Genomic DNA, 23,870 nt, shown 5'->3' with positions numbered 1-23,870 from the left:
CGTTCAAGCGAACAGTATGGGGGGCACCTTCCCAGGTGGTCCATTGATTAGTCAGTATGTGATTAGTCATTTTCTTGGCAGTCATCCATGTCTGGCAGGTGCGACCCCAAACGATCTGCGCATGTGTCTACAACATTGTATGAAAGTACTAAAAGAGGGCAGTTAAAGAAGTGAAGATTGAGTTTAACTAGGAACAAGACATGAATGTTCCGAATTACAGCAAATATTCGTATCTCAACCTTCCATTCTTTGCTCAGCAGCTTCGCCTCTCAAGAAGCGACCAACCTCCCTCTCTGCCTCAGCTGAAGGATTAGTGCCATCTTTCTTATTGGCATTTCCGAAGAGACACTGCCAAAGGTCATCCTGCTTCACCAACTCTCCACCTAAGGAGCCACGTTGCATCATGGTTGTGAGAGTGGCATCTTGTAGCTCCATCGAGTTGGCAGATTCAATAACCGCTTCAGTGACATAATCTTCGTCTGCAGGACACGCCAAGAGCGATTTTTTGTATTCCTTCTCTTTCTCCATAATGTGAGCTATGCGTCGGGCTACTGAGATCTCATATATGGATTCTTCTACCGTGCCAGAGACAAGGTACATCCATACTGTTGTTGGTCGATATTGGCCAATGCGATGCACTCGAGCAATGATCTGGAGCTCGATTGCCGTGTTGATAAGTGGCTCGCATAGGAAAACATGTGTTGCAACGATCAAATTCAACCCGGATGATTGTGCTTTGCCATGCAAACAAAAACACTCAATCTAAATTATAAACCGTCAGCATATTCCAATGAGGTATGAGTCCGGGATCCACTTACAGCCGGGTCTGTCTTGAACTTCTCAATTCCATTCGGGGAGTCAATACTGGTAGTGACTATCCCAAAGAGTTTGAATGCACTCTGTAATAACGACAAAAAGCTTCCGTATTGAGAGAAGATGATTGACTTTGCGCCGGGATCATGTTCACGCAGCCATAGGATGTGCCGGGCCAAAGTGTCAATCTTTGTTCCGTAATGTGCATCCAAGTCAATGTTCTTGATCTCATTGAGATGACCGGAGCTGATGTCACTGTAAATGACGTTCTGAGAATGGCCTTGGTGGTCTAATTTGACAGGTGGCTTTTCCTCCTGTGCAACTAGTTCCTGTGGCTTGTATGTGATCTGATGGAAATCATTGCGCTTCAACTTCTTCTTGCACATTGGACAATTTTGGTGTGCAACCCACCACATCCGCAAGCAGTCCTTACAGTACTTGTGGCCACACACAGTCAATACACCTGCATTAAATGTCAGTTGGCGTGTAAAAGATATAATAAATGAAACCATTACTCACCAACTTCGAAGGTCGATTGGCAGATAATGCACTCTCGAGGGCTACTGTTGGAGTCACCATCATCTCTTAGGTGAAGAAGGTATCTTGCTTTGGACCTGAGAGAAGCAATCTTTTCTTCAATAGATTCCTCTTGCTTCAACCTTAGGTTAAAGGCGAATTCATCTAGCGGCTTGCCTGCACTTTCCTCGTCATATGGAGCCACCGTATCCGAAATCTGCTGCAGGTGACGATAATACTCCAGTCGATTGTTCATGGTGTCGCGGAACATTTCAATTTCTCTGATTAGTTTGCTTCTTACTTTCAGCTGTTCAGCAATCATTTGGCCGGCGTTTTTCAGTACCATTTCGACGACTTCGTGTTCAGCACGAGCACGCGAATTGCCTGATCTGGCTTGCCACTCCAGCGATGCCACAAGTTTGCGAAGCTCACTGACAATGTCGCGGAACGATCCAAGATTGGGATCTGGCATGATCTGATTGCGAGTTTCCATAATCTTGAGAAATAGTTGCGGAGAGGGCCCCTCACCCTTTTGGGCCTGGACGATTCCGGCTTTGACTTCGTGGGAAATGAGAGTATTCTTTTCGCCAGTGAGAGCATCATGACGGTCGCTGTAAATTGACCTTAAAGCCTCCATGTAGACATACATCTCATCTTGATGTTTTGTTGACCGCTCATACTCATCACCCTCCAGCTTTGCTTCTTCTTCCTGGTCAATGAGTGACTGGGAGACCAATCTGACCATGTCATCCCGCCATTCCTTATATTGGTCGGCATGCTTATTGAGAGCGTCGCAAAAGTCTTCAAATCTGCAGAGCAGATTGTATGACTCGACTCCTTTGCTGTAGAGCTGTGGATTCATTTTCGGGATTTTCACGAATTCTTTTCCTTGTGCCATGATCTTGATTTTTTTCATGTAGCGCTCGACTTTCCGGGAAATATCAGTCAACATCTCTTTGCGAATGACTTTCGCAGCCTCATACGCATCTTCTTCCCGTTTTTCAAGCGATTTAAACTCATCCGAATCTGGCTGAGTAAGATTTGGATCGCTCTTGATTTGGTAATATGCGTTCGCAGTGAAGAACACTGCAATATGCTGGACCTCGAGTGCAGCTCGAAGCTTCTGTCGGCACTGGCCGAGGCGGCTGTTCTTGTCTACCTCTTCGTCCCCGTCCTCTTCGTCATCCAGATTGATGACTCCCGGAGTAGCCCCATTATTGCCGCCGGTAATGCTTTTGGACTTCAATAGGCGCAGTTGTTCTCTGCTATCTTCAACTAGCTGGGTGGCATGCTCCAGTGCCTTCTGCCAAAGAGCGAGGGCTTCTTGGCGGCGTTTTGCATTTTCTAGAAGCTGACCGCGTCGAAGTTGAGATAAAAGGAGTGTTCGTTCTTCCGTACGTATGGCCGCCTCGTTGGATTCAGTCATGACGTCCAGAACCTGATCCACAGTACGCAAAGGACCAGAGCCTGAACCAAGGGCTCGGCCATAAAACATCCGGTGATGGAGACACGTTTGGCGGAGCGTTGTTAACCAGATACGCATCCTTTCAACAATTGCAGGATCTTCAGGGTCCCAGTCTCCTCGAAGAGGGGCCCCCGAGGCGTTCAAACCGCATGCTTGGCACATTCTCTCAAAAAGCTGACCGTATTGCTGTTCTTCGATAGCTGTGAAGGGAGTAGTGATCACAATGCGTTTTTGGGGTGGTAGGCGAAGTTCATCCATTAATTGGCCTTTCCTATGCCGAAGAGCGATTGTGTTTATGATTTTCGCCAGGACTGTGCCAAAACACAGACCCAGCCTTTTCCACAACGGAGCTGAAAAGCAGAAAGGCTCATAATGGAGGAAAAGGAGAAGACCAAACAGGTCGTCCATGTTTCTGCGCAGTGGGGTACCGGTCACAGCCCAAGCAATCTCTCGAGGGATCAAGCGAGCTACTTTCGCTGCATTGCTGACTCCACTCTCAATCATCTGAGCCTCATCCAGGCATACTCGCCACCATGAAAGGCGAACTAGTGGTGTCCTCCTCACTACAAATCGCTTCTCATGTCGTAGAGCTCGCTGCGGAGCACTCCCCGTATAGTGAAGTTCTTTCGCGATGACATTGTAGGTAGTCAAAACAACATCGCACTCGGCAAGCTCGTCGACAATCATGTCGTCGGTTGTTTCTTTCCCACGTTTGATTCCATTGTAATGATGAACACGCAGAGTTGGGGCATGCTCTTCCAACTCTTGTCTCCATTGTTCAAGAATCGCAGGTGGTGTGATGATCAAAGTGGCACCAGTAGGTCTCAACCCGTCGGGATCAGCCTTGAGTTGCCGTTCTCGTTTATTCATACTTATCAACGCAATCACTTCGACTGTCTTGCCCAGACCCATTTCCTCTGCAAGTATTCCGCCTTTCAAATTATCTGCGGCATCGTTCCACCCAGAAAGATCCGTTGTCAGAATCATGAAAAGATGACTAAAGTAGTAGGTCCGCCCATCGACATCTTTCGTGGAATTGAAAGACGCCGGAATTTTGTTATTAGGAAGCTCTGCCATAGGGATAATTTCGCCATTTGGTCCGACTTCTTTTCCTTCTCTTTGTAAAAGCCAGCGGACAGCTCTCTTTTGGAATGGGTATAGCTTGCATTCTAAATCAGGGCATTTGAGATGCGTCAAACTCTCTTCGGGGTCGGGAACGTGAACATTATTGTAGAAATCCCGGGGAGACCACTCCTTTGGGGTTCCTAGCATTTTGTTGCGATGTTCCTGCGGGTCGGCCAATGCTGATGGGCGAACACATTTTTTCTGTAGCACATATCGTGTAAAGGTTTCCAATTCTGCTTCCGTCAGGCGTTTCAAATCTGGGATCTCAAGAGAATCTCTCCAAAGTACAACAGTCTCGAGAGTAAAAGTTGATTCATCCGGCGAAGCACACAGATGCGCTTGGTAGCAGGCGGTGGGAACATTATTGGAGAAATGGTCCACGTGGGCGAGTTTGCTTACGGCCTGGAGTTGTCCGAGAAGATCAAACAGCCGTGAATCCTCGCATGGATATATCAGTAATTCTTCTTCACCGAGACTGGATAGTTCCAGCTCCATACGATTCGGGTCGTCATTGATCGAGTGTGGTTGTGGCGTGTCGTTCAGATCTTCATCCAGAAAATGGACGCTTCGAACGTTTATGAGTATAGGAACTCGGGGGGTAGAGAGACTTGGGTCGTAAGGTCTTTTGTATTTGCGCGTGCTCGTATTCGAAGGTTTCTGCGGAGGGTGAGGGGTCAGTAATTTGGCTTCAGAGCGAGATAAGAGTAGCAACCTACTATGCGCATTGTCAACCGTGCTAAGGGAATGTAGCCCAGAGGTATTCCTGTCGCAGATACTCCATTTTCCCGTGTCAGACTTCTCGCGCCCCCTTTGGTAGTCTTGCGCCGCTTTGCGGGACGGTCATCGTGTTGCTGGAAGATGGGGTATAGAGAGTCGAGAGTCGCATCTATGATAAGAATGGATGTCAGTGCTTCAATTTCGTCAAGAAGATCAGCAAACAAGAGAATCATACCAGGTAGTTCGATATCTTCTATGACCGCACCCATTTTGAAACCACAACCTATCCTGTCGCCACAATGGAGAGTTGGGAAGGAAAGATAATGCGACATGAATGGGGCGATCGGCGGGTCCATGGGTCACCTTATCGTAGTAATCACGGGGAGATAAGAACAGGGGCTCAACTAAATTCAAAAAGGCTAAATGCAAGTCCGGCTAAATGAAAGTCCGACTCAACTTGTTAATATTACGACTAACTAACTACTGCGTCTAGCCCGGGTATAGACTAGAGCATATATATTTCATCTAGTAATAGTTATGCAGTTCAATATCTCATAGTATGTTTGAAAACTTACTAAACATAAATAGATCTCTTCAATCGAGTATATATTTTGCTTTTGTTCTGCTACATATATTGACAACATGGGTCATGGTCCAAGAATTCCCTTTGATACAATCATACTAATATAATAGCCCCGAGCCCATTTAGGCAAATATATTATTTAAGGCCCGTATTCTCGAACAAGAACTGTTTATTCACAACTGGAAGATGCGTAACATGTCTCTGTTTGCGCTAAATGCTCCTACTAACATCAGAAAGAACCATAGTATCTCCAAGCAAGAGAAAGTCCTTGAAAATTCAGCAAGTCAGACTAGAATGCCCCGATTTTATTTTCATGGCAGAACGGGCACTCAAGAAAGTCCTCTACCATCCCGACCTGGACCTGCCATTTCGCAAAACAAGAAAGACAAGAGAAAGACTGAACGATACGAACCCTTTCAGAAGCAGGCTGAGGCAGCCAACTGTGAGAAAGCAGCACGACATCGGTAGCAAGTCCTGGAGTTTCTTCTAGCAGTTTCTCGAACCCTTTCTTCAGGCGCAGATCCTTCCTGTACTTCTGACAAATGGCGACGACCACATCCCGGAGACCTCGATCCGACTTCGGTGTTGTTGTGTATGCTTCAAACGCAGCCGTCAAGAATTCGTCTGAGTTCCAATTATCTTGAGCGACATTGACGAAGGTTAACTTTGCTTGGATCTTGAGGTATTCCACCTCGAATTTGTTGGCAAGGGAGTATACCTTGACATTGAACAACATGGGACACATTTGTAGCTGGAAATTGTTGATGTCGTAGTTTAGTCCGTAGAACGATCGTATCATGGCTTCGACGACTCGTGGATGCTCGTTCTTAATTTCGAACTCATGGGCCTGCTTGCTGTCCTGTAATCACCAATGTAAGCTAAGCCCGTGGATAATAAGTGCTTGGGATTTTGGGAGTCTTACATTGGGAATATTAGCGAGGTATCTGCCAAAAGCCTCAGAGCGACTGCAGATCACGAGTCTGTGCACCATCAAGGTTTGGTCCGCGGTGTAAATTGTGAAATCGGAGAACATGCCTGTGGGATAAATTCTGTCTCTCGTCAGTCCCCTTGTTTATACAGTATGTAGGATCATGAACTTACTCCGCCAATCGGTGGACCAACCGATCGGTACCCTCGACGCTGTAAGTAGGAACTTCCATTGCAAAGGCGCGTCGCAATGAGTACTGACGCGAAGGGGATGAGACGGGGTAAAATATGTGAAGAAGGGAAAATAAGGATTCAAACCTGTTGGGGTAAGAACGATGAGCAGCTCACATGGCAGATTCTTTCATGCTCCAAAAGGACTGAAATGCCGAAACAGGTAACTGATTATCTAGGAGTCTCGTCTCCAAATTCGGCTTATCTTTTCAGAAAACAATCCTTGAATTTCCTGTTGTATCATAACTCACTACTAGTCATGATACTCTATCATGACGCGTTGTATCCTATGTACCTCCGTGTCCCAAACGGGATATCGCCTACCTCCCTCCCCAGGTTGCCCACATTCCCGCCGCCGGGACCCTTTCATATTATGTCATTCTGCCTAAGTTATAAGAGCTCCAGGTCCCTTTCCAATTATCGCCCTCACACTGTCTCTCCCAATATCTCCATCATCACGTGGAGAAGAAGGCCAGTTCTTGCCTTTAGGATCGGTGTCGTGTACAACGGTACCGTTAATTGCATGAACGGATCGGTGGTACGATCGTCCATTCATCTGACTGTCAAACAGATTGATGGTATCGCCCCAAGAGCTCGACTTTCCATCAGCGACGGATTTATATTGCGCCGTCCCAGACTGAGTTGTGTGTAGATATGATGGTCCCAAGGTCAAGGTATAAGTGGAAATACCGAGCCCTCCTGTTGCCTCAAAATCGAGACCTCTCTTCATCCAAGAGTCAATAGTCATCCCATTTGAGGCGATACCATAAATTGCATTAACAACCAGGGGGTACTGGAATGCGATGCTGTGTGAGATGGGTGTATCTCCGAGCTCGGTTATAGTATTATTCCCTGTTGTGACTTGTCTGTTAGCTTGGCTGTATCCTTGCTGGTTGAGGAGACCATGGTTAGAGAATGATAGTCTCTGAGACCACGAGTATAGAGAAGAGGTTGCACTGAAGACTCGCTCGACAACCACAGAGTATGACAAGGAATCATTTCCCCCAGTGTCATTGTGGATAAGGTTCCGAGTCACAGCAAACGCTGGCAAGGGAGCTTCCACTGTAGGCACATCGCTGTCACCAGTGGCAATAGCTTTAGAGGCTGAGCTGTTATCATCGAGATATATGAAAATATTTCCTGTGACGACCCAATATGAACCCACAGTATCTGCAAATGTGGCAATCCCATCTGCCGAGACGTTGAGTCCAGTCACCCGGATCTCAAACGAATGTTTTCCCCCATCTTGGATCATGGGAAGAAATGGGGAAATGTCAATCTCCGGCTGTCGAAGATCAAATGCATCGATTCCAACAACCGGACGCCAGAATCCAGGAGCTACGCCTCCAGTGAATATAACAGGGAATGGCCAGACAAGCCCAGCAAGGATTCCATCGATATAGAGCTGAACTTCACGGAAAGGAGTGTACCCATATAGCCTGCCAACAGTGCTTTCAAAGTCCTGCGTATCCTCAGACAAGACGTTGGACCACCAGAACTCTTCTTCTGATTGTCCACATGCCGATATTGACACAACAGCACGCGATGCCGCAGCAGGGATCTCGTACTTGACAGTTGTGTTGTCTGTGGGGAGTATAAAGGCGCTTGAGGAGTCTGATGCTGACTTTCTAGCAGAGATTGGAAGAATCAGATCCGCAGTCTTGGAATTCTGCCCTGTAGAGAAATGCGCCGTTAATGTGGCATTGAACGTGCCGGTGTAAACATCATTAATGATATTTCCCAAGTCAAATATCAGCTTCTGGGGACTCCTCCATAGCGAGTTGTACTGCGACATTTCTTTGATATATGTCCAGACAATTCCATTGGCTGTCGGCTCTGCCGTTGAAGTCCGAAACACTTCATGATCCCCAAGATACATGAGTGCCAAGCGGTCATACTGCTTTCCACGAGAGGTAACCGTGAGATTGATTCGCACAGTATCAAAGTCGCAGTGTGGGGGCTCATAATCGCCTAGATAAGTTTCAAGATTAGATCACAAGTCGAAACAACTTTCCAGACCTCTTACCAACATACGGTGCTCCATAACTGGCCCCAAAGACATGATCCATGAGCAGTATCTCGACATTGCAGTTGTCATTTCCACCGGAGGCAAGCGATATTGGTTGGTAGAGCTGAAAAAAATCTTGCAAATCAGTCGAGCTAGGCGTCAGGTATGAAAAGCCAACCATAGACTGCAATCCACTCTGAAGCGAGGAAGTCGATGGGAGGTTCCCCAAAAGCAACAACCCACATATGGCGATCAGGACCATAATCGCTAGTCCGGAGCTTGGATTGACTCTTTCCAGTTTGCTGCGGATGTCTCTCACACTCGATTTAAAATTGGAATGATCGATAGACCAAACTGTATTTGCAGCTGTGTAAGTCTCTTGGGACTTCAGTGGTTCTTGACTGAGTACCGAAACCGAAGATCGATCCAAAGATCTGCGATGCGATTTAAACACATTGCAAAATGTAATCACAAGCCAGAGAAAGAGAACAGATAACAGCCCTCGGGTAAAATAATATTCCATTAAGGATTTGGGGTCCATTAGCGGTTGAAGCAAGTACCTGACCCCTGAAGATAAAGAGGGGAAGGTACGTCGGACTTCCGACAGCCCTAACCCCCTCACTACCCAGATGATGCCATACTGTCTTTTGGTCTAAGATTTGAATTAAGACAGGTCGAATATGTGAAATAACAAGATATCAACAGGTCTTAATGAAAAGTGGTAATATAGATGCATATCTCCATCGCCCCGACTTCTGTTCCTCGTGAACAACTATATTATATATATTGTAAATCCCAATATATTACTATCATGGACGTAATTAAGTGATAACCTCACTCTAGCCTCACAGGCCAAAGTCTATTATGACCTCTGTAAACAGGTATCTCTCTTACACCTGCTTCTAGTGCATCCTCCAGATTAATGATATCACCGACAATAATTCTGGGCCTTCTACGGAGTAAGCATTTTGCACTAGCGCCGAGCCCCTGGGTTGTGGTCGGCTTACCAGGTGGAGCCGTACCTAAGCATCTTAGGTACCCAGGTGCACTAGCATCCCGGGACCATCATCTAGTTCTTGGTATTGACCACACTACTCTGTAGAAATAGAAAGCTTTGACCGTCCGCAAAGCGCCCCTGAATAGACTGTGAATACATGATATCTTAAGTGTCACGACATGAACTATACAGTATCACTCCACGCTCACTAGCTGGCGATACACAGTCAAGGACTATTATCAAATGCAGGGCGAGGTCAATCATTAGTTTCAACTTTGCCGAGATATGAGACTATGGTGAACAGGAAACACTTCTCTGATCTTGATACAATGTCTATAGGGGATGAAACTGTCGATCATACCGTTCCTCCCCACTACGGTGTAGATCACCCAACAAGGTCACGGAGTATCCCGTTTTGATCCTTCAGATTGCCTATTTAAGCACGTAGGAGGCGGAAGGGTGCATACAAGTGGGGAATCCGACTGTAGAAGCTTCCTTAGCTATAAGCCACAATTCTCTAAATTCACTTATCATATATGTACTCCACAGTTCCACAAATATGTGCCTCAGGTTAACAGTTGTCTCAGTTGCCCACTTCCAACTTAACGTGTGAAACAATCTCCTGATTCCCAATTGAGCTGTGATTAGAGATGTTAAAACCGAAACAGTACGCGAAACTCCTGTCTTGACTGAGAAAAGATTTGCATAGGGTGCGTAGTCTAGTAGCTTCACCAAGTAGGCATGGACTCCGTAAATCCCTTAGGATACAGTAGAGGAATATTCGAAACAAGACGATCTTTTCCAATTTACACACGGATGGAGAGGAAGCACCATCATCTGGGTTATGCCATCGCTGTTGTCTGAGCTATGAATATGTTCTAACCAACTCTTATAAAAGGGAGCCATAGACCCCAACTTGTCTTCTGCATTCCAATTCCATCATTTGAACCAACTATCAAACAAATTCATCATCATTGCAAGATGCAGCTCCTATCTCTTTTCTCTTCTATTGCACTCCTGTCGGCGCTAGTCGCATCATCTCCGGTGACAGACTTCAAGAAGGTCTCGATCCGTGCTGATAGAGGTAGTCACGTTTATCCCGGACTCGCAGACCGTAAGAAGGCGATATTGGGCGCTGGCGGCAACACTCGTGACTTGGCTATTGCGATGCTGGAGACGTTAGTTCATTCTTCTACTCTGCATACCTGATACACCAGCTTACAAGTACTAGAAACACCATGACCACCAATTACACCTATGGTATGTCTGAGGTTTGACCCGTAGGACCGGTAGTGCTAACACCTATACCTACAGGTGATGGAAAGACAGGCGATGGCACGAACTTCGGAATCTTCAAGCAGAATTGGTTCATGTTGAGAACTTCTGCATCTGAGTTCCTTAACGAGACCACAGAACAGGTCAAGGACGGTGCCATTCTCAAGTGAGTTCTAGCATGACTTGCACGTCTAGATATGTCATAGCTAATACACCGCTAGCTCTGATCTCGGCAAGGACATCAAAGCTCGCCACGAAGGAGAGGAGCACTACGGGTATGAAATCTGGTTTAGCGGCCACCGCAATGGAGCAACAGGTGTTCAGAACCCCGGTACAGCTGATATTAAGAGTGAGTTTATCCCGAGGTGATTCTGTATTTCATGAATTACTCGACTAACACTAGGGACAGCATACATGGAGGGCGTTGCTTGGATCCAGGAGCAGATTGAGAGTGACCCCAAGTATCAGACTGACGATACTCGCTTCTGGGTCAGTGTCACTGCTATTTAGATAGAGCTGAAGCGGTCACAGACGATGGTTGGATACCAGCTGCATATGTTGAGTGAGGGTTTCTATTTTTCATTGTAATGGACTTCGGGGGGAAGCTTCAGCGGCATCATTCTATACTTGCTCTGGTTATATTTCAATCTTTCATACCTTGTATCTGATTCTTCGCTACGACTCTCTCGTACCAATACACTCTTTTATCCATAACATATTGTTCTCTGCATACGAGAGACCGGAGAAAAGTTATTCACGTCATAACAGCCAGCATTTGAATGGTCTACTCAAAATAGAGCTAGGCTTCTAAAATAGTGAGCGATTGGTTTCCTCAGTACACCGGCACTGCAAGTGAGTGAAAGCGAGTGTAAAACTAATCTAATCATCTCTCGCTGATAGTCTTCGGATGGTGAGACGTTGACCTATACAAATTACCGCCCGTCTACTGTGCCACATATATCAAGCTTCAGCGTCTCGTTGCTCATTTATAGTGAAGCCTGGCAAATTCTCAATCCTTGGCCACCATAACACAGCACAATCAAACATAATTAAACAATTTCTTTATCGAGACTAGCGAAAGGTGCCGAATAACTTATGCACCTAAATTACTCTCAGATCACACCATACGTTAGTTGTAGTCGTTAAGAATAACTAGAGAGCCTCTAAAAGCCGTTTCAACGGCTTTTTGATAGTTTTTCTTTTTTACTTAAGGAGGGTCTGGTCCTCCAATTTTGCAAGACATAGTAAACAAATAAGATGTATTAGCCTTACTGCCCAAAACCGAATTACCCGGGAGATTTTTTAGCCTCATTATTGTGCTTTGGCTGACTTTGGTTGTTCCGAAGGAATGGATAATTTGGTGTTCAAGAGAGCCAGGTAAGCTATGTTGATACATTACACCATATGTTCCCTATTTATCATGTATCCTAGTAGACCCTTCAAAAATACCCGTTACAGCTCCCAGGAAGCCGAGGTCATTCAATCTGGTCAGAGCTCCTGGGAGAGTACATTCTTATATCGCCGTAATTATCAATAGGCTGCCTTGCACTAGGACGAAGGTAATAAATCAAGATATAAAATAGCTGGGCCCCTTCATGATATTCAAGTCCATGTCCATCAATTTCCATTATGATTAGACTTAAGCCTCATATCTAGAACAAACAAGACCAAAATCTATTAGCTATCGCTGGTCCGAGTAATACACTAGCGATGATTCAGAGCTTTACGGTGCATCTCTTCAAATAGCAGAGCTCTTCTTGGGATTGACTTCCATGCCTCCTCAACGTTCATCAGACCCTGTCGGATCCGCTGCCGATTCAAACAGACTGTTTCCCGGGTTTTTGGCGGAAGGAGTCGACCGTATAAGTCCACAAAGAATTGATTCTCCGGTGACAGACTAAGAGTACCCGGAGAGAGACAGGCGACTAGATAGTGATACTGCATTATAAAATACCCAGATAGGCGTTGGTTGCCGCCGGGTTTCAATGCGTCTTCGACAATAACATCGATCAGAGCTAAGATTTTAAGAGAAGATTAGTACATGACTAGGACTCTAAGAAAGACTGAAACCAAGGAAGATGAAATTGAAAGAGGCGTCCACGCTATAGCTTACCATCCAAATAGAACAACCGCTTTGGAAATCGACATCGTGTAGTAGTATGCAAGAATGTGTTCGTCAAGAAACTCGATTCCGAGAGATCCATATGCCAGAAACTCGAGGGAACAAGCATAACCCCGGGGGCGAATAGAGATGCAGAAGGCATCACCAGTCTGTATCCTGGCCAACCTAGGGGGTTAACCGTGGCATCCTTATCCACATATACATCACGGCCGCGGGAAACCTGGAATCCCTGCTGAAGAACGATGGTGAAGGCATCTTCAAGTTGGCTGTCTGCGATCGCAAGATAAAAGTCGCAAATGACCAACGGATAGCCGAGAGTCGCAATAATAGCATCACCAGCGATACAGTGTCTGATACTATGTTCCTCGAGACATTCTGATAGGTGGTAGAGGCGCCATGAGGGTGTTTCTTGAAGAGGTTGATCGGCTATGTAATCAGCCATTTGCCATATCTTGGCGGGGAAGGTTATGAGGAAAGCTATGGGAAATGATATATTGCGAATAAACTCTATTACCATTTTATAGCTTAGAGGCAAGTAACCTTCAACGGTTTTAGAATCTTCAAATCCATCCTCTGGGTCTACAGTGAAGCTAAGATATAATCAGCTTTGCTATCAACGATTCTCTTTTACGTGCTAGTAAGCACTGATCCACGACTAGGCGATCACTGAGCACTCATGATTGGCCACTTATTGATCACATGACTGCACTGACCAGATCACTAAGCATGAGCCCATGCAGATATTTACTCAGTGGGCTTGAGCCTGATCGCCCTTATTAAAGCGGCGGCAGCCCAGATAGGAAAACCCCACCCGGCGGACAAAATCCGGTGTATATAGGTGCATATAGACCAACATAAAACAGTTAGACGAGTGGGGGAGAGTATTATACAAAAAGAAAGAGAAGTTGCAAGACATCAAATGTCCCATGTAAAAGCCAAAAACAATCACTCCATATCCAATGCAGACTTTTGCCCCAATCACATAAACAAGCGCCACGCACCAAGAATAAGGGCCGCAGTACCGGTACAGACACCCCTGGAAGAAAAAGAAAGTCAGCATAAGCTCGCACGTCGAGATAGTTCGGGGATCATACATAAGCCACTGCAAAGTCGAGAACTTGACAGCCTCAACTCGTTCCCTTAATCCAGCAACCTCCTGCTCAATTCGCGTTTCAGTCTCCTTGATACGCATTTCCTGGCTATTTGCTTCCTCGCGAATCCGACCCTTCTCCAGGTTCAGATCTAACCGGACGGACGCTTGTGTTCGTCCAATCTCATCCCGGAGTCGCGAGTTGAGTTTAGCGAGGTCTGCTGCGATCTTCTCGTGCGATGAGCGGGTTAACTGTGCCTCAGTTGAATCTGCGTTGAGTAGTTCAGAACGCAATTTGGCAAAGTCCACTTTTTGTGTATATGTCGATCTCTCCGAGTCTAGCAAAGCGTTTCCCGTTAGATTCCCGACAAGCAATATAAAGCCATGATGCGCTATAGCTGCTTTCACATACCTTCTCGGAGGACCATTGTCCTGGTCAGATTCTGGATTGATTCTTGAATAATATCGTTCAGTACCCGCATCATTGCTACGGACTGCTCTTCGCTGAAGCCTTCTGCCTGTAGACGCTTGACGAATTTCAGGGTATCAAAGTGATGATCGCGGGGCCGAACTGGTGTCGCATGGAAGGCGCGACGAGCGGGGTGAAAGGTAGCCACATAGACGCCATTGTGTCGGATCGGATTGCCGCGCTGGGTTGTGGGTGTCGCCGGCGTGATTATAGAGGTTCCTCGGGAAACGAGGTATTCGGAGATAGCATCTCGGGTGGATGTGGAGATGGGCCGGGAGGACTGGGCAGGTGGGCTTAGTGAATGGAATCGTCGTTTTGAAGGACTCCAGGCCCGTGGAAGTGGTCGTTTTTGATTTGTTGCAAGTGCAGAATGATGGGTGATAGTAACGGATGGACGCGAGGAAGAGCTGTTCCAAGTCAGGCGGGGAAGGATATTGCGCGGAACATCCGCGACATGTTTTTGAGGCGCCATATCAAGGACTGGGCAAACGGATAATTAAGTGCACTTTAAACCGATCAAGAGTGACGCAGAAAAAGGAAGCATGGAAGCCCTTATTTCGGGGCCTAGGTGAAATGGTCGGGATGACTAAGGGGATCGGAAAGATCGACGTGTGGACGCTTCCAGCCCTGGAGTTTCCCGGCCCCAGTGCCCGCATTACCCGCATTGGCTATTTTATAGAGTTATTATTCCCATTCCATGCAATTAGAGGATTATTTGATCGATCATTAACTAAGGCTGTTTTCAGAAAATGTCCAAATCAGACTTGACATGTAAACGCTATCACAAATCCATGCCTTTTCGGCTGCTTGTTATCTAACCTCGGTATCTATAGATCAAACAGCTTCTTCAGCTGGTTGATGGTGTCTTGAGGACCATCAACGGAGTGTCCAATGGTGCGAGGGTCTTCGTAGATTTCGTAATCGTTTCCTCCGACGAAAGTCTTGTCGCCGAAGAAGTGGATGGTCTTGTAATCAATACCAGAGATGCCCTTTTCAGCTTCGATGTGCTGTAGGCAGTAAGTCTTGTCCCAGCCGGTGGGGAAGACATCAAAAGAGATCTGACCGCCGATAGAGTAGCTGTATTGGTAGATTAATTAGCACCATATCAAAAGCACACTTCGCCGGACAAAGACTTACGTGAGGCCGTAGTCGGGGAACTCCTTCTTCAAGAGCTCCACCAGGGTCTTTCTGATGTTGTGGATCTTGTCGAAACTAAAGCGCAAGTCAGTCAGCCAGCCCGTTTTTTTATCCATAATCACCTTGACATGGTGAACGCGAAATCAACACGTACGCTTCGAACTCATCACGCTCTTCAATGCTAGCATTACGTCCAACGGGGCTAATGTTGACCATGCCATTGCGGAACTCAATAAAAGTACCGCGCTTGCGGGGCAACTTGGTGTTGGCAATGTACTTGAGAACGAAATCCACCAGCGCTTGGTACTTGTCCTCCCCGAGCCACTGAATGAAGTTGTTGCTGGCAAGCGGCTTGCCGAGGCGGAATGCGGTCAGACCATTTTCGGAGAAACAGAAATCGAACATAGTGGTGACGTCGATAGCGGGTGATCCAAGTTGCTCTTGCTGCTTCACGAGGTTCGAGCCGCCAACCTGAATCATGTTAGGAACGGGGTGGGTAGATTGAATGGGAGTAGACGAACGAATCCAATGGCGCACTTGTGGCGCAATCGTGAGAGCAACTCGAGCATCTCGTTCGAGGCATGCTGTAGTAGTATATATTAGTATAATTGAACAGCAGCGAGTTTCATTGCAACCTACCCGTCTCGCGGGGGTCAGAGTCTCGTCAACATCGAACAGAACAACCGTGTTCTTGATGGGACGGTCCTCCAACGAGGGGTAAACACTGGTAGCTTCAGTCATTTTGAAGGGATTATTCAATTGAGTCTTAAATGAGGAATTTGTTAAAGATAAAAATTGCGGGCACTCGGGAGTAAATACAAAGAGAGGGGCCTCTTCTGACCGCAAGCGGTGAGAGCGAAGACGGGTTGGGCCCAGAAGCGGAGAGAAGGCCACCTGGTCTGTCTCACTGGTTTTTGTTGTAGAGAAAAGGACCATCAGATCAAATGGCTCACTCAGACTATTGATCTACATTGTATACGTCGCATACTGTCCTGGACTATGCTATGTTGTGCATCGACATCAAGACCTAGACTCCCGAGGTCTTGTCCCTGGCTGTTATCGATAAGAATCGGAGGGGTCAATCATTCCAAAGATGTTAAACATCCATGGACGTGCATTCGAGAATTACCTTAACTAATTGTTATATACCTGAGATATGTATTTCCTACTGTTTAAGTAGTCCATCGTCATGTATACATGTACAGTGGAAAGTCAAACCCAACCCAATTCCTACCGAGGCCTGTAAGAGGCAGCTCCCAAATCCCCAACGCCCAAACCGCTCAGCAAACCAGAAGTAGACAGACTCAGCGTCCCATAGTGGTCTGGAAGACCTTAGCCGCAAGTTCACTCAGGAGCCGCGTCCGATCTGGCGTTGGAAGGTCCAAGAAAACCTCATAGACACTTTTGCCCTTAGCATCACGGATTGCACCGATACGGTTACCCGCAACAGCGCCAGCCAACGCACCAGGTATATTGCCAACAATGAAGCCCATAGCACCACCACTGACACCTCCAACAAGTGCCCAGAATCGCCCAGTTGGGCGAGTCCGTCTGCCGCCTTCTCCCTCATTCTCCTCGGCGAGACCCTCTTCGCGCAGCATCTCCTCAAAGACGGAGCCAAACTGGTCGTTGTCACGTTCATCGCGGTTTCCACCGAATCCAAAGCTAGACCAGGGGAAACCACCACCGGTTGGTGGGACTTCCTCTTCGGCTTCCTCCTCGGCTGCCTGGTATGCGCGAGTAGCATCATACTCCCGGCGTCGCGCCGGGTCTGAGAGGGTGTAGTAGGCGTCGTTAATTTGTTGGAATTTCCGAGTGCGTGAGGGTCGCTCTGGAGAGTCGACGGGAACCCGATCGGGGTGGGATTTCAATGATTCCCTACATTTAGTTAGAGGGTTGTTTTGAGGGTAGTTGTGGTGTAATCACCTCTTATATGCTGTGCGGATCTGTTGTTGTGTGGCATTTTGGGCGATGCCTAAAATCTTGTCTGGTATGTGTCAGTTGGAACTGTCTTGGTTGGGCCGTTGGTGGAGGTCTTACAGTAATCGGGGTCTGGTCAAGAGTTAGTATAGACTTTAGTAAGAGAGGACAAAATCAACATACTCGTCATGGCCACACCTAGTTGTATTTTCAACAAGAGAAAATGTATAATAGACTAATGATAAGACTCGAAAGAAATTTGGGAGAAAGTCTTCCATGGAAGGCATCATCACATGCAGTGACGTAGTTGTCGCCTGAGGCATAAATACCCATCAGGTTCCATGGTTCAAATATTTAAATATTTGATTTTAACCTGCATCTATACATTCAACAACATATTCAAAGATAATTTTGAAAGTTATGTTTACCGAGAGTGGATTGCTTGACTATCTGGAGTACTTTGTCTATCGCAAAATGCAGTTCAAGACTAAGTTCAGCCGGCCACACCCCAGCCACTTTTATTCCACCAGGGGGTGACTGATCAGACCAATCTGAAGATCCCGTTTGATTCGCCTGAAATTAGCATCCAGCATCATTTACAATTCCCTCTTAGAATCTCGATTGTGCCAGCTGTCAAAGAAATTTCCTGCATAGAAAATCCACAAAGCGGGTGCACACATCGGCCTAGACTTCAAATTGCACTTCTCCGCAGCAGCTAGCGGCTGACTTGCATCTGTCTCTTTTCGCTCTTTCAATTGCCACACAGAAGCTCAAAAAAAAGTCTCAAAGAGATCATCAGGGGCATTGTTACGCAACCTCTCAAACCCACCTTCCTCTATACCAATCTATCCCAATCAATCCACCTGTCCTCAACCAGACACTTCACCCCTCAGTCTGGCCCAAGTGCACCAAGTCGCACCCGTAAGCAGCTCCAACAGCACCACCACACCGCCACAATGGGTTGGTTCGACGGTTATAGCAAATCTTCGTCAGGATCGCGGCGCCGGTCATCACCCACGCCTAGCGGCCACAGCACACACAGCAGACGCAGCAAATCCGGCTACTCCACGCACCAATCGCGCTCGACGCCATCTTTCTTCGGCGGACTAGGCGGAAGCCGAACAGGAGGTCGATCAAGCCCATCTGTTTTCTCATCGTTCTCATCGTCGTCGCGACGGGCCCGTCCCCGCGAGGGATTCGTGCAGCGCATGCTCCGCGACATCAAGCGTCTGTTCCGCGATATTTATCGCTGGGCCCGTCGAAACCCTATGAAGGTTTTCATGATGGTTATCGTGCCGCTCTTGACTAGCGGTGTTCTGCCGAAACTGCTGGCTATGATTGGGATTCGCTTGCCGCATGCTATTACCAGTGCCCTTGGTGGTGCTTCCAAGTCTTCTGGTGGTATGGGTGATATGATGGGCGGCGGCGGTGGTAGAGGTATCTCGGAGAACATTGGCAGTCTCATGAGCATTGCCAAGATGTTTGCGTAGACATCGATATCCCGGACTGGCTGATTTGATTGAGAGGTCCTTTCCACGATTTGCGATGCTTTGTTGAAATTCAACACATGACGATCACGATGATATACTTACGTTTCTTTTGCTCTTTTTCTTTGCTTTTATACTCCCATTTCTGTTTTTTTCTCGGGGCTTTTCATTTTTCAATTTCGTCATGAACTGGGAGGCCCGTTTGAATTCGGTAGAATTGATTTCTTTGGAAAACCTGCTGTTTTGTGCTGTGCAACGCCTGAAAACTCGAAAAATTCGAAACAAGTCCCGAGATACATTGAAGTCTTCTATTTATACTAAACTAGTTAAAAGTTGGTGCCCAAGCTGGTGGATATGACTGTCGGACAGCTGTACACCGCACTAGTTGTGTCTGCAGCCGGAAGCGCACTGTCCCTCTTGTACGAGAGACCCGCCTATAAACCCACAGACTTTGCAGTACAGTACGGAGTACTTTCGTGGCAGACCGATATTTGCGGGGATACTCCGTAGCGCCACACGTATGACCTGGATCTGCAAGTAAGGAGTATATGTTGTACAAACAGGCATGGCGCTGAAACTGTCGGCCGTGCACGTATCAATGGCCAGTAGGTGACCTGCATCATATTGCCCTGGAGTTTTGAACTTGGAAAAAAAAATTTATGTGTACATTTTGGTTTCTACTTGGGTATAGCCAACGTCCGAGCACGAATTCTATAGAAAGCAACCCGAGGGAACTTTTGAGATTATCCCACAGGGAGAGAAAGCAACTAACGCCCGAGTTACAGCAATGCAGCCGCCCAAGTCTATGATCGCTGGGAGCGCTTGTTACGCTTCCGGGAGCGGGAGTTTGAGGTGGCTGTGGTCTCGGCTTCCTGAACCAAGGGCTCTTCAGATTCATCAGAATCCACTTCCTCCTCGGTGGCGCCAGTTCCCAACACCCGACCAACGGACTTATTGAAGCACCAGATGGGAAGTCTGAAGACCATTGTCTGACGGATGCTAGGGCGTTCAATCTGATCAATGTCGAGCAGGAACTCCTGGCGCTCGCCAGCCTCGTTCTGCTCCTCCAAGAACACATTGCCAATAGAATCGACAATCAGGGTCTTTCCATTCTCAGCAACGACGCGCTTCCGCTCGCCAGTGCTAGAAACTTGTTCGGTGGGGGTTGAGGTACCAGAGGAGGCACGGGCGCTCACACGGGCTCCTCCCTTCTTATCCTTCTTGTTCTCCTTATCCATCATGCGCTTCTGACGACGGTTGACAGCCACGGCACCGGCTTCGGCTTCGGGAGCAGGAGCAGGCGCAGCTGCGACCGAGTCGATGCCAGGGACACCACGAACACCCATTTCATCGCCCCAGGCGGCTCTGCGGGCCTGGCGAATGTAGCGATCCACAAACTCGCGCTGGCGCTTCCAGCTAAGGACCAGCGCAGCGTAGTGAGCACCACCACCGAAAACAAGGAACAGACCTGTCAGCACGGAGCCCAGACCAGGACGGAAACGAGAGTAGTAGTATCCGGTACCCTTCCACAGGGGGAAGCCATTCTTGAGGAAGTGGTCGTAGCGCTCACGGTTCGGGCCGCGCAGGACGTTCGCGACGAGGTTCAGACGGGCAGAGCGGGCATCGGCATCCTTGACTGCGGCGTCAATCTCGCGCTTAGTAGGACCCTTGTTGACATGGACCCCCTGGTTGGACTTGGCCTTGCTCTTGTCCTTTGCGTAGTTGGCGATGAAGGCGCGCTTGACCTTATCCGGGTGGATGGTTCTGGACTTCTTGCGGTATGCCTTGGTGATTTGCTCCTGATTGGCATTGGGACGGATCTCGAGGAGGTCTGCAGTTGACCAGGTATAGAAGTCAGATATGTATCCCTGAAAATGGGAATAAAGGAAAGAAAAAAGAAAAGACACCAGCAATGCCAGATATCACGTACCGTAGAACGTCACATTGGCACCCTCATGTGTGGCCACATCATTCTGTAGGCCAAAGATCTCATAGTCTGTTCAATGTCAGTATGGGGTTCAGGTCCGGATAAACAGTACCCACCTTCTTTGGACCAAGCAGCAACGAGGCCGAAGAAGACGAAGACCGATAAAATGGCAGACAGCTTCATTATTATAGAGCGGTCAATGCCGCAGAAGCCAGGAGAAGTATAGGGTTGAACGAATAGGCTGTGTGTTAGTGGAGGACATACGGAGTAGGAAAAAAGCGGTCGGGCGTCTATCCACAGCGAAGAGCCAAACGTGGCCCCAATTGAATTGTCTTTTTTTTGCTGTTTCAAATGCGATTTTACCTGTTTTTTTTTTAGTTTACTTTAGAGGGGTAAGTTGGGCTCTGCATGAATAATTGCATCTGAGATAGACTATATATAGTGAGAGATCTAGAATGTATTTACTCTTCTGTTTTTCTACACTTCCTAGGGCCTTGGAGTCACCTAGTTACCTAGTTACCTAGGAACTAGACCTCTAGGCTTGGAAGTTACTATTATTAGTAGAAGATTCGTTTCTACCGAAAATCTTCAATTTGGTGAAACGACCGTGCTCTGACTAAAATCGAAAGGGGAAAAGGCCAACACGAAAGTGACTCTGTTGTTTCCGGCTCTCTTTCCTCTCCACTCCACTCACATATTACTTTACCTGTCTTATTTTTCCAACCTTCTATCTTTCTCCCCTTTTTATCACCTTCAAAATGGTCTCTATTCCAATTGATGCGCTCACTTCGCGTTTCGGCGATCGCTTCAACAACTTCCGCAGCACGTCTTTGAGTACACGCTTCTCGAACCTGCGCCCAATCTCCGAGTTCCTCGACATCAAGCGCATATCCAAGCCTGCCAACTTCGCTGAAGCCCAGAGCCGAGTCAATTACAACCTGTCCTACTTCTCCAGCAACTATGCCGTCGTGTTTGTGATGCTCAGCATCTACAGCTTGCTGACCAACATGGTGCTGTTGTTCGACATGATCTTCGTGGGTGCTGGTCTTTACGGAATCAACATGCTACAGGGTCGGGATCTGGATCTCGGCTTCTCTCGTTTCACCACTTCGCAGCTCTACACCGGACTGCTTGTCATCGGTATCCCCGTCGGGATCTTTGCCTCCCCTTTCACCACCGCCCTGTGGTTGATTGGCGCAACCGGTGTGACCGTTTTCGGCCACGCCGCGTTTTTGGATAAACCGATCGAGAATGCTTTTTCAGAGGAGGCGGTCTAGGTGGTCGGCCGCGAGCTCCTTTTGACATGCCCTCTTGGGGAAGACCACCAGGGGCACGAATGAGGAGAAATACTAGGGGACGTGGGTGGGAGGAGACACGACTGGAGGAGGTGGATAGTGAGGAGGAGACATACGGGCGGGAGTTGGTGAGGAGCGGTCGATACAAGGAGTATGGAGGGCGAGGGTCGCGGAGGCGACCTGTGGATTATGAGGATCTGACTGATGAATCTGAATCATTTGATGGGGGAGAGTTCGATCTATACGACCATGAGGATAGCACGGTAGCCTACGCGATTCAACTGGCCATGCGGGACAAGGAAGATCAATTGGTGGACACAGCGCTCGAACGAATTCGCCGCGCGCAAGTTCTGGGGAAGAAAAACGTTCGGCTGTCGAAACAGGAACTGGGTGCCTTGGAGCGCAAGCGCCAGGAGACGGACAGTTTAAGCGGAAGCCGGCGCCCATCTGTCAATTCTGTCAAAGTGACGTCGCGCCCATCGTCGCGTCGGAGTGTTGCGCCAGACCCCGGCGCGTATCCGTCCTTTGCTGATGCACACAGCATCTGGGCCCGTGGGACGGGCACGAGCCGGCCATCCAGCTCGTCTTCTGCTCGTCCCCGGACTCCAACGACACAATCTCTTCGTCCCCAACAGTCCAATTCACCCCTTCGACCTACCTACCCACCATATGCCCCCGAGCGCTTTGTCCCCAATACCCGACCACAGTCGATGCAACAACCGCCTGTGTTCCCACGGCCACTACCAGACGATCCGCAGTGGGCTCCATCCTACTACAACATGCAAATGAGTCCATATGGGGAACCTGCGCCATACCCACCGCAGGCTCCCACCGATCCCCGGGTCGGGCAGCAAAATCGAATGAGTTACGCGTCAGGGTCTTCACACCAAGGTTACCCAACCCCGGCCAAGCGCTCGCCGCAAGGCACAACGCAGGCCCGGGGAGAGATAGCTCCAGATCCAGTCAAGTTAGAATCGGAGCAGTCTAGTGAAGATGACTCGGAGAGTGAGGATGAAGTGCAGATCGTCAAGGTGACCAAGGTGGCTGAGCGCAAGGCCCCTGCTATTGCGCGGCGTCCGGTTGCTGGAACCACCCGTAAACGGACCAGCCGATGAAGCTGAAGTGTCAGACTCTCCCTAAAAATTTCTTTCGGTTTGGTTTTTCCTTTTTGTGATTGTTTTTTTCTTTCCACAATGGTCTTTTGTGTCACGCGATGGCGTTTTAGGTAGATCGGTCTTTGGCTACAAGCATCCACATATTATTTCCACATTTATCTCCATAAGGTCTTGGAGTATGAAGTTTAATAGTCTACATAAGTGGAACTATTTGATACTTATACTCCGTATAGCATCGTGTGCAAAGTTGCTGAAAGCGTCTTAAAAGCAAAGGCCTAAGTTCAATGCCAAGTATTCAGCCACCCGGTGTACCCGCAGATCCCGATTCAACCTTGGAAATCATCGTTTTTCAATGTTTACGCCTGAATATTAATAGTACGGAGGACGGAGTACCACGGCTAGAGTAATATAACTGGAGTAAGCAAAATCTATTGGAGTAAATATTGAGGCTGATCACTTCACCGTGGATCGACAACACAATTTTTCTGCCTTGGCAGTGCCCCCGAAGATGACGTCTCTTTAATTTGAAATCGATCTCTCTGTATCTTTTTTGAATCGGTTTTTTTCTTCTTTCTTCTCCTTTTCTGGGTGTCTAATAACACACTGGGTATAAGATATATCAATATATCCCCTTGCGCATCATCGTTGTCC

At 47.7% G+C, this 23,870-nt stretch overlaps 10 protein-coding genes across 10 annotated transcripts; 4 read left to right on the top strand and 6 right to left on the bottom strand.

Moving 5' to 3' along the window:
* Positions 1 to 234: 234 nt before the first annotated feature.
* On the bottom strand, positions 235 to 4,905 carry PGRI_042800 (uncharacterized protein; the record flags this gene model as incomplete). Its single annotated transcript, XM_040791993.1, has 4 exons — positions 235 to 762; positions 819 to 1,276; positions 1,333 to 4,576; positions 4,636 to 4,905. The coding sequence occupies 4 exons, from the start codon at positions 4,903 to 4,905 to the stop codon at positions 235 to 237; spliced, it is 4,500 nt and encodes a 1,499-aa protein (XP_040643903.1).
* Positions 4,906 to 5,508: 603 nt separating this feature from the next.
* On the bottom strand, positions 5,509 to 8,630 carry PGRI_042790 (uncharacterized protein; the record flags this gene model as incomplete). The annotated part of the gene is made up of 7 exons (XM_040791992.1): positions 5,509 to 6,078; positions 6,142 to 6,268; positions 6,321 to 6,464; positions 6,673 to 6,740; positions 6,808 to 8,348; positions 8,404 to 8,509; positions 8,571 to 8,630. 7 exons carry the CDS (start codon positions 8,628 to 8,630, stop codon positions 5,509 to 5,511), a joined length of 2,616 nt encoding a protein of 871 aa, XP_040643902.1.
* A 1,733-nt stretch (positions 8,631 to 10,363) lies between these two features.
* PGRI_042780 (uncharacterized protein) lies at positions 10,364 to 11,167 on the top strand (the record flags this gene model as incomplete). Its single annotated transcript, XM_040791991.1, has 5 exons — positions 10,364 to 10,560; positions 10,614 to 10,642; positions 10,697 to 10,823; positions 10,879 to 11,006; positions 11,067 to 11,167. 5 exons carry the CDS (start codon positions 10,364 to 10,366, stop codon positions 11,165 to 11,167), a joined length of 582 nt encoding a protein of 193 aa, XP_040643901.1.
* Positions 11,168 to 13,757: 2,590 nt separating this feature from the next.
* PGRI_042770 (CCDC90 family protein) lies at positions 13,758 to 14,810 on the bottom strand (the record flags this gene model as incomplete). The annotated part of the gene is made up of 3 exons (XM_040791990.1): positions 13,758 to 13,815; positions 13,874 to 14,138; positions 14,282 to 14,810. 3 exons carry the CDS (start codon positions 14,808 to 14,810, stop codon positions 13,758 to 13,760), a joined length of 852 nt encoding a protein of 283 aa, XP_040643900.1.
* A 355-nt stretch (positions 14,811 to 15,165) lies between these two features.
* Positions 15,166 to 16,216, bottom strand: sec53 (phosphomannomutase SEC53; the record flags this gene model as incomplete). Its single annotated transcript, XM_040791989.1, has 5 exons — positions 15,166 to 15,415; positions 15,476 to 15,550; positions 15,630 to 15,946; positions 15,997 to 16,059; positions 16,115 to 16,216. 5 exons carry the CDS (start codon positions 16,214 to 16,216, stop codon positions 15,166 to 15,168), a joined length of 807 nt encoding a protein of 268 aa, XP_040643899.1.
* A 563-nt stretch (positions 16,217 to 16,779) lies between these two features.
* PGRI_042750 (putative DnaJ chaperone (Caj1)) lies at positions 16,780 to 17,585 on the bottom strand (the record flags this gene model as incomplete). The annotated part of the gene is made up of 4 exons (XM_040791988.1): positions 16,780 to 17,353; positions 17,402 to 17,462; positions 17,516 to 17,527; positions 17,579 to 17,585. The coding sequence occupies 4 exons, from the start codon at positions 17,583 to 17,585 to the stop codon at positions 16,780 to 16,782; spliced, it is 654 nt and encodes a 217-aa protein (XP_040643898.1).
* A 766-nt stretch (positions 17,586 to 18,351) lies between these two features.
* Positions 18,352 to 18,885, top strand: PGRI_042740 (uncharacterized protein; the record flags this gene model as incomplete). The annotated part of the gene is made up of 1 exon (XM_040791987.1): positions 18,352 to 18,885. One exon carries the CDS (start codon positions 18,352 to 18,354, stop codon positions 18,883 to 18,885), a length of 534 nt encoding a protein of 177 aa, XP_040643897.1.
* Positions 18,886 to 19,685: 800 nt separating this feature from the next.
* On the bottom strand, positions 19,686 to 20,992 carry PGRI_042730 (uncharacterized protein; the record flags this gene model as incomplete). Its single annotated transcript, XM_040791986.1, has 3 exons — positions 19,686 to 20,713; positions 20,813 to 20,878; positions 20,926 to 20,992. The coding sequence occupies 3 exons, from the start codon at positions 20,990 to 20,992 to the stop codon at positions 19,686 to 19,688; spliced, it is 1,161 nt and encodes a 386-aa protein (XP_040643896.1).
* Positions 20,993 to 21,567: 575 nt separating this feature from the next.
* PGRI_042720 (putative COPII vesicles protein Yip3) lies at positions 21,568 to 22,086 on the top strand (the record flags this gene model as incomplete). The annotated part of the gene is made up of 1 exon (XM_040791985.1): positions 21,568 to 22,086. The coding sequence occupies one exon, from the start codon at positions 21,568 to 21,570 to the stop codon at positions 22,084 to 22,086; it is 519 nt and encodes a 172-aa protein (XP_040643895.1).
* A 59-nt stretch (positions 22,087 to 22,145) lies between these two features.
* On the top strand, positions 22,146 to 23,219 carry PGRI_042710 (uncharacterized protein; the record flags this gene model as incomplete). The annotated part of the gene is made up of 1 exon (XM_040791984.1): positions 22,146 to 23,219. One exon carries the CDS (start codon positions 22,146 to 22,148, stop codon positions 23,217 to 23,219), a length of 1,074 nt encoding a protein of 357 aa, XP_040643894.1.
* Positions 23,220 to 23,870: the final 651 nt, after the last annotated feature.

Source organism: Penicillium griseofulvum, assembly GCF_001561935.1.
Source record: "Penicillium griseofulvum strain PG3 chromosome Unknown contig_89, whole genome shotgun sequence".
Lineage (NCBI taxonomy): Eukaryota > Fungi > Ascomycota > Eurotiomycetes > Eurotiales > Aspergillaceae > Penicillium > Penicillium griseofulvum.
The sequence above is the reverse complement of the archived record's forward strand: the minus strand, read 5'-3'. Positions and strand labels throughout refer to the sequence as shown.